Raw genomic sequence first — 13760 nt, 5'->3', positions numbered from 1 at the left:
CCCAGCGCGTGGCTAGGATGAACGTTGGCGACATACGAAAGGCACCAGGCCACCCGGCCGCTTGTTGTGGCTCCGTGTTGAGGGGATGAAAGACGTTCCTATTTCTCGATATTATTTTCCGACTGTCATAGCTTAAGAGGAAATTTAAGGCAAGTTTATTCGATTATTAATGTAAGAGAGTGACCCTAAGTAGTATATAGCCAATGTAAAAAAAATCGTTTCATGGCTCCTTTATGTCCAGACGCTGTCGACGCTACAAATGCGAGCGCATGGCCCTGAACAGTGCTCGGGCTGCACGAGTGCGCGTGCTTGGCAGGGACGCCATCTTCCTGTCCGCGTTCTTTCATCGACGAAATCAAGTGCAGTGAACGTCTCGTGACTTGCGCTCTAAGCGAGCGTTCGTCGTTGTATCGGTTCGAGCCTTCGACTGTGCTGCAACCTAAATTAAAGAAACTACGGTAAGTAGAGGCAGCGTAAAATACCATAACTCTACCATTTTTTTACCGCCCACTTTACTGAATATTAGAGTGAACCGATAAGAAATAAAATGATTTTCCTTTGCTTAATGGGATGCTGAACCTAAACATTTCAGTGTCTATAATAAGCGGCGCACTATCTTTTTTAACAAAATCGACGTCACGCTTAATAAGCTCGAATGGGGGATATGATGACGTCAATTTCGTTGCCTGTGCTCGCGCACACCGGCGGCTACTGACTCATGGAAAGATAGTGCACCGCTTATTACACTGAAACATTTGGTTCAGCATCCCTTTAAATGGACGCTGAAGAGTTTCCTGAATTCGAACAAACACTAGAAACACTAGGCATTTAAAAAAAAATGAAGTTTTTTTTTTTTTTTTTCGATTTTATTAGTAGGAGTATCATAATAGGAAGCTCAAGATGTGCTTGAATTGGAACAAACAGTAGAATTTATAACGTAAGCACCTTAAAAATTATGTTTCAAGTTTTCTTTCGATGTTATTAACAAGAACGTCATAAAAGTAAAAAAAAAAAAAATTCGATATAGACCCTTTTGTTGCGGGGTGGGAGCGCCGAGGGGAGGAAAGTGGGAGAGCGGAGAGAAAAAGTGCCAAAGGTGACGTCATCAGCGGGGTCAGACGAGCCTTGCTCGCCACTAAGCTGACACAAGGATGCAGGCGATGACGTCACGACGCTCTGGACGGATAACAGGCGACAGAGAGGATCGTCGCAGGACCGGCGGCAATCACTGCGCATATTTTTCTTTTTTTTTTTTAATAAATGAAATTGACGTTAACTACTGGCGGTAAGTGAATTCACGGGACAAATAGCTGTAAAAGTCCACTCCTAACTTGGATTTCTCGAAAAGTGCTTCAGCTTCCCTTGAAGCCCATCTCGGCGCCGGTGTGGCGCAATTCTTAGTGATAATGGCACTTCGGCGCAATGTGTAGCAGACTTTCGTTCATGGTGCAATTTGGCACAAATGACGCAGCACCTACTTCACTGCTGCTGGAAACATCGCCGCTGACTCTCACTCCTGTGCTGCGCAAGGTGCATGGTCTCTCGGTTCATTCAGTCACTGTTTGAATTTTAACTGCTAACAACAGCCAGTTACACAAATCATCCTGTAACTTTAAAAAATTCTTTGTTTTGCTTTTTTCCTCCCTCTTTCTTTCCATCCACATAACCCAGAGAATACATTTACAAAACCGGATAGCGGCCGACGGCAACCAACACGATACGCGCCGACTCGACGTCTTGCCTACAACGAACATCTTACACAACGCTCGCTCGATCAGTTTTTACCGTCGACGTTCACCCACAAAGCAAACAACTTTCGCCTCGGGCCAGACCAGATGAATCGGGGGAAACCCTACCCAATATCGCGTCTTCTATATCCCCGAAGGCGCCCCGCGAAGCGAGACTTACAAAACCAGAGCGTGGCCCGAGCCACAGCAACCGACGGACCGCCGCCAAGGGCAGACGGGAGAGCGTCCCGGAAAATATCGGGGGACCCCGAGCCGACGTTGGAGGGAAATCGCGAAGAACGGCAGAAGAAATTAAGACCAGTCTTACAAAACATCAAAATCCAACAAAGGGAGAAAAAAAAAAAAAAAAAATCCCGACGTCGCGTTTATGCACGGAACAGCGGTAAACAAGAGCGACTTACGTATGACCATACAAAGACGCCTAAAAGAAGCATAGACAGAAGCGAGATGGCTAGCAATAGACCGATCTCACTAAGCGTTCGAAGCATGCGTGACGCCGCCATAACTTTAGTTCTCAGGAGGCAGACGGCCGTGCATGCGAGAGCTCATGCCGTCTCGTGCACCACACGCGTAGAGCTCCAGCGGGGTTGTTGCACGTGCAGGGAGACTAAAGTTCCCTCGATGCATTGCGGCAGCGGTGGCGTAGTCAAACTGGCTGGTGAGATCGGTCTATTGCATAGCTACGGCTATTAACAGGCTGGACTCCATGAAGCGAAAAAAAAGCGCCAAATTTCGTCCGGTGGCGTTCGCTATGCGCGTCGGGTCAGAACAGCACCTGTTGCGGCGCAAAGTGAATGTGCCGCCGGGCGAAAAGTCGTCGGTTGTTCGCCGCGCGTTCGCTCCATGCATGTGGAGTTGAGCCTTATGTTGTCCGCATTTTCTGCGGGACGTCGTCAAGACTCGCGTAGTTTCCACGGTGCTCCGACACCGTCAAAACGACTTGTGCAAAAACTTTTTTTTTTTTTTTGCGCGTGAGTGCGAGCGAAGGAGACACAAGACGTGCTCGCGCAGCTGTGCGGGAGACGTCGCACAACATTGTTGCCATGAAGACTTTTTTGAGCGTAAGAGTGTTGGACATGTCCACGTACTTAGAGCAGTTCTCCAGCGTTTCCCCCCCCCCCCCCCCCCCCCCCGCCCCCCCCCCCCCCCCCCCCACCTCTCCCAATAGTTAGCGTTTTTTTTTTCTTTTTTTCACCGCACAAGTAAATTACGCAGTACCGAATGCTCAGTTTCCGCGCAAATATAGCGCTAGCGGTCCAGACGCCTACGTGATCTTATTCAAGAGCTTCATTGTAAGTTTCAGGAAAATTTCGATAGGGCCCGTTGCCGGTGGCTGACCAGTGACAACCTTTATCTCCAACTATCCCCGGGCTTCGCCAGCCGCCATTTTCCCATTGAAAATATCTCAGAATCGCTTATAACTTTTAGACCAGACAACGGCAAGCCCTCAAACATTGCACTCTAAGAAAAAAGGGAGGAGAAAGGTAGCAAAAGCGACTGTTCCTCCTTGTTGCGGACAAGTTGCCCAGAGAAGGGAGGAACGGCAGTTCAGATGAAAGGAGGAGGGCGAGTTCCTCCTTGTTCAGTTGGCGCAGGGGTAGAACATCGCGCTACTGACCAAGTGGTCAACGGTTCGATCCCCAGAAAAGTGTTTTTTTTTTTTTTTTTTTTTTAGTTTTTTGTTTGTAAAGTTTTTTTTTTATTTTTGTTTACCAAAACACACATAAACAAACCCAGACCTATGAAAGGAAAATTAAAGTCCTTATTATTCTCCGAGACGTTTTCCTCCTCCAGGCAGACCGGAGAAAGCTTTCGCCCTCCCGACCCATCTTCTTTCGGTTTCGTTTTTCGAGCACATCGCGCACGTTGTTTAATAAATTAATGTTGAGTTGATTGAGCTTCAGCGGCAGCGAAGGCCGCCTGTAATTCTGTCTTCTAGTCCAAACGTGCAGAACATTTCGGTTGCATTGACGTTTTTACCACTAATTTTATCAAACGAGCTAACGAAGCCGCTAGAAACAGCGAAGTTCCGGAGCAGTGCCAGCAGCACTGGGAGGCACTCACTTGATCGAATGACGTTTTAGCGAACGCCCACGTTTCACCGAATGACACTTTAGCGAATAGTCGGACGCCGCGAAGCGGCGTTTTCGGGTGGGCCAAATGAGTTCATATTTTTGTAATGAGTTGCCGCAGACTGTCGCCGCGAAGCGGCGTAAAGCGCAGCGCGATGGATGGGTTAACGCGCGCCCCCGTCATTCGCTAAAACGACCATTCGCTCAAATGTCGCCGTTCGCTAAAATGTCATTCGCTCTTGTGATATGGACCCAGCAGCACTACATACACTGGGTAAGACGGCCGTCTCCAATTTGCGGGACACACGCGGAACTACAGCAGCGAAACCACGAGGAACTGTGTCGACGTTTTCGACGTTATGGAAATCGCGGGAACTGCGTCCAACGAAGGCAGGTTTTCCTTCCGGCTGCCTGGGTGCCTTCCGTGCTGAGTTCGGTTCCGTTGTCCCGTGCCGAGTGCCAACCGGCGTTCAACGTGGTTCTGTATTTCTGCGTGTCGGCGACATCGTGATGGCAGTGTTGTGGCTTGTGAACAGAAGACTGGAATTATCGCCGATGTGACCGTGTGTTCGCGTATCAGTGGTGTAACAACAAGATGAGATGACGTAAACTGTCGGGCATTGATGCCGCTGGTCGGGCCGTTATCGGAGGGGCCGGGGTGTCGCAGGATGACATTCCGCTTTACATTAAAGAGTTTAAAACCACTTGAGGGATTAGGTGCAGTCGATCGACGTGTGGATAGTCATGTTGGAACGCTGGTCTGAACGGTAAGCTCCTATCGTACAGTGGCCAACGTGACTGTCGGTCCCCGAGAGCGATTGCGCTCTGGGGAAAAGACAACACTACGAAAGTATGACAGAAAGTACGCATATTTATAATGGAAGTTTAGCATAAAAAAAAGACAGGCAAAATCGAAAAAACAAAACAAAAAAACGCTATCCTTTATTTTACTGTTTAAATATATTACGGTTCCTATAGAAACTGCCCTCTAAGTGGCGCGCTGGGATGAGCGCTAGAAGTTTTCGAGCTCGCAACGGCGCAGCTCCGTACACTTAGCAGTTGTCGCAAGTCGCGGCTTTGACTGCATTCAAGTTGATCGAAAAGCGATTTCTGTGCCCGTGAAGCATCACTTCCAGCTGAGTGGATATCCGCTCTACAGAGATTAATTCAAGACGGCAATTGCAGCTTTGCGCGAACAGCACAAATAGAAAAACGAACACTACAGTATAAATACTGGCTACGAAGGGCCATGCGGGAAAACAAACTCATGGCTTGGAACCACATTGGAGCGGCTCGATTTATGGGCTTTCAAATAATTATGGCATGATCGAGCGTCTTCTTTTTAATAAGAGATTCATCCCCTGAGCCATTAAAAATAGCCTCAGATGTATGACATTGCTGGAAAAAAATGAACATGTTCGGAATATTTTTTTTTGCTTAGGGAGTCACCGAAAAATTCTGTACGTTCAAAACGACCACTATAAAAAACGGAAACGCAGGGCTCGGTAGTAGTGATCGGGGTAGTGTGCTGTTGTATTGATGTTTGTATGTGCGATGCCTGTGTATGCGTTCCATATATGTTGACCTGATGTTTGTAGTGTGCGCAACCTGTCTACATGTATTAGAGATTCTGAAGAAAAGGAAACGCAATTGTGGTGTAAGAAAATAAAAATATTTTTTTGTAAAACATGAATTGGGCGGTACCTAGCGCCACCTAGCCTAGCTACGTGCGATTACTCTGCTTGACCCTGCCATCTGGTGGCAAGCGATTTAACATCCTTTTACGCTACGCGGCTACGCCAAAATTTCGTGTTACCGTGCTGAGATAAGCCAAGAGGTTGCTTCGGATTTGTTTTGTTTTTTTTTTGAGAGCGGCTTTTGGTTTTGCGGGCGAATGATTTTCACTCCTCCGTGATGTGCGGTTGACGCAACGGCGCAACGGTTGACGAAGGAATTGTGGCTCGAGGAATAGCAAAGGTAGGACATAAAGTGCGCGAACTGAGTGCCGGTTGTCTCCGTTGAACATCGCAGTGCTGACGATGAGAAGACTGAGTGACTGCATGCTTTCGAAACGTAAGTTTCTTTACCTGCAGGGGTAAAGAAACTTCGGAAATGAATACAGTTCGCGGAAAGCTCGTGTTACGTTTTTATTTCCTGCTCCTCTCGCTTCGTGCAATAGACTTAGTGTTCTCGTTAAGCCTTACCGAGCTCGATTTGCTCGATTCGTGGCCGCCATAATGAGATGCAGTCGACGGAGGAACTTTTCCTCCCCTGCTTAAGGGACGAAAGTTTCTCCCTTTCTGAAGGAACATATGTGTCAAGAGCGTTCCTCCCTTTAGGGAGGACTATACTGACCCTTTTTTCTAAGAGTGTGCTATCTGGTCTTGACTGATAGCGCTACCTTTTGGACGGAGACTGAGCGTTTGGCGATGAGCAGTTTACTTTTGCGGTGAAATCAACACTGTATCTGAAATCCCACCCGCCTGCTCGTGATGAAACTCGGAACCGTTATCACTCCTCGGGTCAGCTCGTTTCGCTCACGCAATCAACACAGCTATAGGGTTCCTTAATGCCCCGTACAGGTCGTCACTTCAAATCCCGCCCGTTTTTTTTTCCCGTGGATTTACCAGTTGCTTTACGAAGATTCGTTTCCGAAGTGATTCCGCACGTCAAGGTCCCTCTCGCGGTATTCGCGTTCTGGGCGTGTGAGGATCCGACGTTTTTGCGGACTAATATGTGTCGTACGGCCTGGCTCGTCGATTCGCCAACTGTCCGTAGTCTAAAAGCCCCTGAAATCGCCACGCGATACGGGTACAAGGCCACGCGGGATACCGCTGCGGAAGATCGCCATCTCCACACACTGCGACTTCGGTGGCTATATACAGCCGCGTTCCCTTCATGTTTGGCACATGCCCAACACGAGAGGATAGGCCGGAGATCAAGGGATAATCCAAATATGAGGTCGGTGAGTCCTTATTAAAGATGTCGGTGAAGTGGCTAAAACGAGCTTCCCAACTCATACACACCGTCTCGCTGCTGAAAACACTCCATTTCGTCGCATGTTTCCTTAAAAGGTAACTGCAAACAAAAAAAATGTTTTTTTTTTTTTTTTTTTTTTAAACAGCCGCATTGGGACAAGCATGTCACAAAACAAAGCTTCCGCGAAAAAAAAAAAAATTTTTTTTAGCAATATTTACGCTATAGACGTAATTTAACGGGAGTCACAACCTCTCCACATCTGAAACACCCGCTCTTTCGACGCGCGCGGAGTGACTCTTATACGTCACTCCGTGACGTATAGCAGCCACTACGTGACGTATAATACCAACTTTGTGGCGCGAGATTTAAAACGGACGAAATAGCCGCAAACTCAAATCAGTCTCGCGCAATAGGTATGGCTGTAAATTTTTTTTTTTTTTTTTTTGCGGAATAATTGTATAGTGACATGCTTGTCCCGATTAGGATGTTTAAAAATACACTTTTTTCTTTTGTAGTTACCCTGTAAACTTCGAAATAAAAAAAAGCCTCCTTTAATGTTAAATAGAAAAAAAAAAAAGAGATAACGAAGTAATTGTAACCCTTCATCTTTTCAAAAAAAAAAAAAAAGTTTCCTCTTCAGTCGCGGGTTTTCGAGGTTGGGCCACGTCACCTTTGACACAAACATCCTTCACCCTGAAAAGTGACCGCGAGAAAAAGGCCGGAATCCACCTTCGTCGAAATTCGCCACGAGAACCAGCAAGTGTGTCTCGGAGCATTCAAGGCGGCCATGCAACACACGCGACATCCCATCCATCCCGATACCTCACGGCCCCACGCAATCGAGACGCCCAACTTCTGAGGGCAGTTACGTCACGGTAACGGTCTTCGGTGGGAAGGGGGCAGCGAGCGTTGCCTTCATCGGGATGCGGTGGCGGCCGACGGGGGGGAGTCGACGACGACGGAGGTGCAGGAACGGCCTCTCCGTCGCCTCCCCCGAAGGGCGAGAAGTGCGTTTGCCGCACGAGCGCGGCAGCTGCCGAGCGCCTCCCTCCCCTCCTCGGCGTGCCTGCCCAGCTGTTCGGCCGAGCGTCGATATCTACAAGGCCATTACAACCGGTCGACAAGGGTACAACCGGCCGACGGCCGGGGGGAGAGCGCAGTCGCCGCCTCCGCTCGTCACACCGGCGGCTTCCGGCCACCTCTGGCAAGGAAGGACTCGCCCCCAAACAAAAAAATACAAAAATTGACGTTTGTGTTGATACAGCGCAAGGTCAGTCTGCCTTGGTGCGGCGACACCGTGGCTCACCCTTTAGATGAAAAATTTCGCCAGTACAGTACCCCTGCTAGCCTGGGGTCTTCAACGCGCATCAGCGATACACGACCGCACGCCGGCACGATGATCGTCCAGATCGAGACGGGCAGGAGCGAACACTGAACGGGACTCCTCCGAAATTGGCCGAAACCGCCACAAGACGTCAGAAACACCCCGAACGTGCCATCACCTATAATTTACTTTTTTTGTTTTGTTCTCCTCTCACTAACTGGCCTCAAAAATGTGCGATTAAAATACGTTTATTTGTGTATGGCGGATACGACCACCCCTCTTGCCCAAGGCCACCAGGGCGGAAGGAGGTAAAGGAATGCTAAACTGAAATTCGGAGCTCACAAACCAAGGCTGGAGCGATAGGCTCGGTGACCTAGGGAAATTTATAGAAAGCGCGTCATTCTAGTCGGTGACAGGTTAAGAGTCAAGTGGAAGCACCTCCCACCTCTTTCCACTTTAGCAGAGGAAAGGAGGAGGGCGCCTCCTCTCCAGCGTTCCCTTTGTTAAAGTGGAAAGAGGAGCTTCCACTTCACTCTTAACCTGTAACCGACTACAAGTGGTTCCATCAAACCGTCTTCGAGGGTCTGACACCATCTCGGCTGCGCGGTTCAAAGCAACCTTCAAAGTGGCAGCTAAAGAGCCCAGGATGCGAGAAAGCGCACCGCCATAAAAAGGACACAGCAAAGACTGACGCAGGTTTATTTGAAATAACGTTTAAGCCAGCAGCATGCCAAGTTAACGGAAAGCCTACCGTGGGCGGGAGCGACGTCGCTACCCAGAGCTATACATACCTCTTCGAAACATCGACTGAAAGGTTTGCAAAAATATTAAGCGAGGGCTCCGAATAAAGAGGAGCAAAAATAATCCCCAAGGATGAACAGAAAATTAGAAAGGGTGACTGCTAAGGACATCGATGGAACGACCAAGAAATACTACATAAAGGAGCACTGACAGGGCATTTATGCTCGCCAAGGTTTGTATTTTTAGGTAACATACGAGAGCTCAACTATACAGAACACAATATGCGGCTCGAAATTCGTTTCCTTTCTACGCGAAAACCGGAAATCGAGAACGTGCCGGTGTGAGTCGCGCTCACTCTCTTCTCCGTGGTCACGTGCCGTTTTCTAAGGTTTAGATACAACGACCAAAGATAATCAAAGTCATGGATCATCGAAGGCACAAACTCAATATTACAACCCCCCCCCCCCCCAAAAAAAAAAAAAAAGATATTTATTTCTTGAGTTTTTTAAAAAAGGAAACTACGGTGATTGAAAAAGCTGCACAGCCACGTGACTTCCAGCAAATGTCGTACATATTTCTTCTTCCTCCCCAGTCCAGTTTCGGTTTCAAGCAGTAGCAATTTTTTTTCTTTATTTTACTAAAAATATACGTGACTCTGTAGTAAAATACTGAATGGGTAGTCTACTAACAACAATATATCGCCTGGCCAAAAAAAAAAAAAAAAAAAAGAAGAAAGTTGGGGGGTGTTAGTGTTTTTTTAAAGGCACGACAAATCGATAAAAGTGTCCCTGCAGTGCTGCGATTGACCAGTCATTTTGTAGCACCTTTTTTGGCAGCCAAAAGTGAATTATGGAGCAGTAAAATACTACTTTTGAAGCACAAACACACGCTTCATTTTTATTGATACCATTGTGAATATGGTATGTTAAGACTCGTCTGTTGGCTTATCCAACTACAACGAGCATGCTTTGCCTCCACACTTCTGTGCAACGACAGGTTTGATTTTCCTACCCACAGACATAGCTGTTTAGTTGCACATAGAAGCCCTAGGAATGGCAGCAAGATGCTGATCAATGAAGGACAGCATGGACACCTGTGAGTGGTGATTTTAGGTACAAAATAAAATGTAAATGAAATAGTGTGTTCCACTAAAATAATGTTAAAATAATCTTAAGCACAGAAATTGACGTTTAATAAAACAAAAAAATTCTTAATGCATTTTTTCTAATATAGTTTTGTCATAAAATTATGAAAACTAATGACATTTTGTATGTAGAACATCATAATAACAAAGAAGTATGCCTTCTTCAAAGAATCCAGCCAGAGTTGTTCAGGTTATTCCCAAGCATCCTTCTACTTTTTCACCTAATTTAGTTTTAGTTAATTCTATTGAATGTACCTCAAATGGATAAAACATATATAAAGGTGACAACTAAACAACGGAGTTCAACTAAAAATAAACCTATAGAGCAGTTGATATAAATTTTCTTGCAAGTAGTCTCGCTAAATCACGAATTTGAAAAAGATATCGCTAAAGAAATTTTTACTACAACCAACAGCTGTATTATACCTTTTTTTCTTAATAGACCGGATGTTTGCGGGTTTAAAGTCCCACTCTGGGGAAATGGTTTCTCTTTAACACTGAGATGTACTGTGGCGAAGCAACATAGGCGAAATTGCGATGTTTACTTCACGGTTACTGCTTCACTGCAGTACACAAGAGCGCAGCGAGAAGCGCACTCAACGAAGCCAACTTACACGCCAAGGCAGACTAGGAACGTAGAAATACTGCAAAAATTCCGAGTACTGTCAGTGTTTGACACTGACAGAGAGATCAAATAAAATAGTATGTTACTTAGGTGTAAAATCGAAAGTTCTGGAAATTAGCACAAGCCTACCGTAACGATTCGGACATGTAGCGGGGTCCGAGCATACTGAAATCAATGTTTGGCGTAATGTCGGCGCAAGTTTCTCACATTCAGGTCAAATGTAGCAGGACGTAGCGGGGTAAGCCCCTTGCCGCAGCAATCACATCGCTGCCCCTGTCACCCTAAGGTCGGAATGTACCTAAGGTTCCAACGGCATACTTGACCAAGGAATCGCCTGAAAGGCTTTCCAACGAAACCTTCTTTTCGCTACGAAACTCGGATCTTCGTGGGTTAGAGGGTTCGGGAAAGGTCAAGTCATAGGGACTGAGAGAAGCATCCTTGTTCCGGCAGTGTGAACATAAGACTGTCTACTAGGACTAAATTTCGAGATTCCTCGGCAGTTCCAGGTTTTCTACGACCCTTAAAGGGGTAGTGCGACGATATTAATGCTGAAAGAATTGGCAGTTTGTATTTTTTATAGTGCTTATCCAAGCACAAGTGACCAAAAAACGTGTCACCTTGCCCCGAAAAACCGCCAATTCCGCCGCGTCTCGCAAAAGAAAAAAAATATTTGTTGACATGCAGACATGCAGCCGTTGTTGACATGCAGACATGTTCCGGCAGTGTGGCGGTTACGGGAACCACGGTGACAGCGACTTTGGGGGATACGAGCGCGGAAGTCAGCAAAACCTGTCACCCTCTGCAGCTACACTCGCTGTCAGCCCCATGACGAACCATGTTTTGTGTCGATTGCTCGCCGCGACCGTCAACGATGCCAATCCTTTAAAAACTGACAATCGCGGAGGAAGCGGCTGGGGTCTCTCAAGAGAGAACTGAAGGGGAAACCACGTGATCCCCCAGAGTACGTCACTCGAAAGGCGATATGGGGAGTTGAGCGGCACTTCGACCATCAATTTGTTTAATTATTTTATTTTCGTTTTGACATAAGAACTAGCGCTTGCAACAAAATACGGTTTTCTGTTCTTCGTCCCATAGGTGACACAGACGGATTTCCGGTAGTTAACTCGCCAAAGTGCCAAATATGTATAAAGCTCCTAGTCTTAGAGCACTGAAAGGCTTCGGGATATGTGCGCTAAATCAGCAATAGTGCAACAGGTAACTGTGAACGTCCCTGGCTATTTTTCTGCTTTTTAAAATGCCTTGAAACTAGCCAACTTTTCAAACTGGTTCACTGTTTTTTTAATTTTATTTTAATTTTTTTTTTATTTATTCTTTTTTTTTTTTTTGCGGTGAACGTTTAGGATATACAACAAAGCTAAATTCGCAGATGATGAAGGTTCTTTACTTTCGGGATCCAGGGTTACATACGCTTTATATGAATGTGGTGCCGTAAGTTAACAAGCTATAGTTGAATTGAAATAAAGTTACTAATTAAGTATCCCTAGGCCTCTAGACCTTTGAATGCAAAACACTAGAAAAAAGATAACCATATACTTGCGAGACATCTTTGTCTTTCTTAACACAAATCAGCATTGAGGCCTAATAGTAGTGTCACTCGGGCCAACTACTGGAAGGACTGCACTGGCCACGAGCCATATTGCCGTAAATAGCCTGAAAGTTTTACATATGTGAAACCACTGCTCCCTTATGGCTGTTGAAGCTGTAGTCAGATCTCCAACGGCTGAAAGAAACCCGCGAACCTAACCGCATCACATGGCATCCTTAATTATGTTCCAGGGTCGTGGGGCTAGCAAGAAGCCCCTTGAGAGGGAAGCCCACGCAACGGGGGGGGCCCTGTGAAAGAGCAGCCGAGTGGCCAGGCAGGCGGAAAACTCATGCGATTCCATGCAGGGACTCACCCAGTGGACGTCCAGGTCTTCTGGCTCTATGACCTGTTGAGGAGGAGCATGCCAAGTAAGCAAAACTTCAGACGATCAGCCACTTTGCCAAGGGCCACAGTAAGGTGTAAAGCACTATTCCAGACACAGATTCAACCTGACCATTCACAACAGTTGTGATTGGGCCAGTACCACAGGCATAGGTGGAGCTGGCCACATTACGCGAATGTCAGATGCAAAAAAATGAAAGTAATGGAGCTGAGACTCCTCAGTTGGAAAGGGTCAAAGGTTTCACAGATCATGAAAACATTGACAGAGTAAAACTCACTTCCATGTCTGCAACTGGTAGGGGTCAAAGCTTTCACAAAGGTGTAAAACAAGTGTGGAGTAAAACCCACTTTCACATTCATTCCTGAGGATTCGAAAATGTCATATTAGAAGTCTATTGTTCAAAAGGTTTACTTCTCATTGGCTTTGTTTAGGTAAGGTGGTCCAAGATGAACATTTTATGAGACATTCTCAGCTATCCACATTGTGGGAATATTATAATGAAAAATTAAGGTGTACAAAACTGAAGTAACAGAAGATCCATGTTTACAGTAATAACTGCATAACAATTTATTATTTTTAGAATCTTTATAGACTGAAACATAACACAAGTACTGCTGTTCAAGTAATAGCAAAGAATTGTTCATTATTCTCACCATAAAATATGAAAGATATTTAAAACACCTTCTGAGGTTTTTACACGTGATATGTTGCAAATTTAACTTATTACCATGTTCTGAAAAGGATAGCGCTAATATATGTGTCAAGACATAATGGTCCCTCCAATTTTAATTCAGTTTCGAAACTCCAGAGCTTGTCCCAAGATAGTGAATAAAATAAAATATAATAATAATGGGGACTCACCTCTCTTTTCCGCTTGTTCGTGATACCTGGAAGACAAAAACCAAGACAAAATGGTGAACCATACTTATGTACAACACAAAACTCATTTCTGACTGGTTGTTTCTGCTAGCTAAATCACTCATTTTTGCTCTTGCACATATGCTTTATTTTTATTTGGAGGACGATTATAAGCAATACATTTTATACAGTATGCAGGATAAACAAGTTCTAAGATTCTGAAATTTGATAATATCCCAAAATTGCTAAATATGGAAATGAATAGGGCAATAGAAATATAAAATGAAGCAAATTTGTTCCTTATGAAGTGCTATTACTGG

General features: G+C 45.7%; 1 protein-coding gene across 8 annotated transcripts in view; it reads right to left on the bottom strand.

Moving 5' to 3' along the window:
* The window catches only part of LOC8029575 (transcription factor 12), a 214047-nt gene that overhangs the window by 157295 nt on the left and 42992 nt on the right, over positions 1 to 13760 (bottom strand). For all 8 annotated transcript variants that reach the window (XM_042290360.1, XM_042290370.1, XM_042290373.1 and 5 more), the window contains exons 4-5: positions 13444 to 13469; positions 12553 to 12585 (exon numbers count right to left, since the gene is read on the bottom strand). In XM_042290360.1, coding sequence (XP_042146294.1) covers positions 12553 to 12585; positions 13444 to 13469 — 59 coding nt within the window. The remainder of the gene's footprint in view (positions 1 to 12552; positions 12586 to 13443; positions 13470 to 13760) is intronic.

Source organism: Ixodes scapularis, unplaced genomic scaffold, assembly GCF_016920785.2.
Source record: "Ixodes scapularis isolate PalLabHiFi unplaced genomic scaffold, ASM1692078v2 PGA_scaffold0__279_contigs__length_252992795, whole genome shotgun sequence".
NCBI classification, from domain to species: Eukaryota; Metazoa; Arthropoda; class Arachnida; order Ixodida; family Ixodidae; genus Ixodes; species Ixodes scapularis.
The sequence above is the reverse complement of the archived record's forward strand: the minus strand, read 5'-3'. Positions and strand labels throughout refer to the sequence as shown.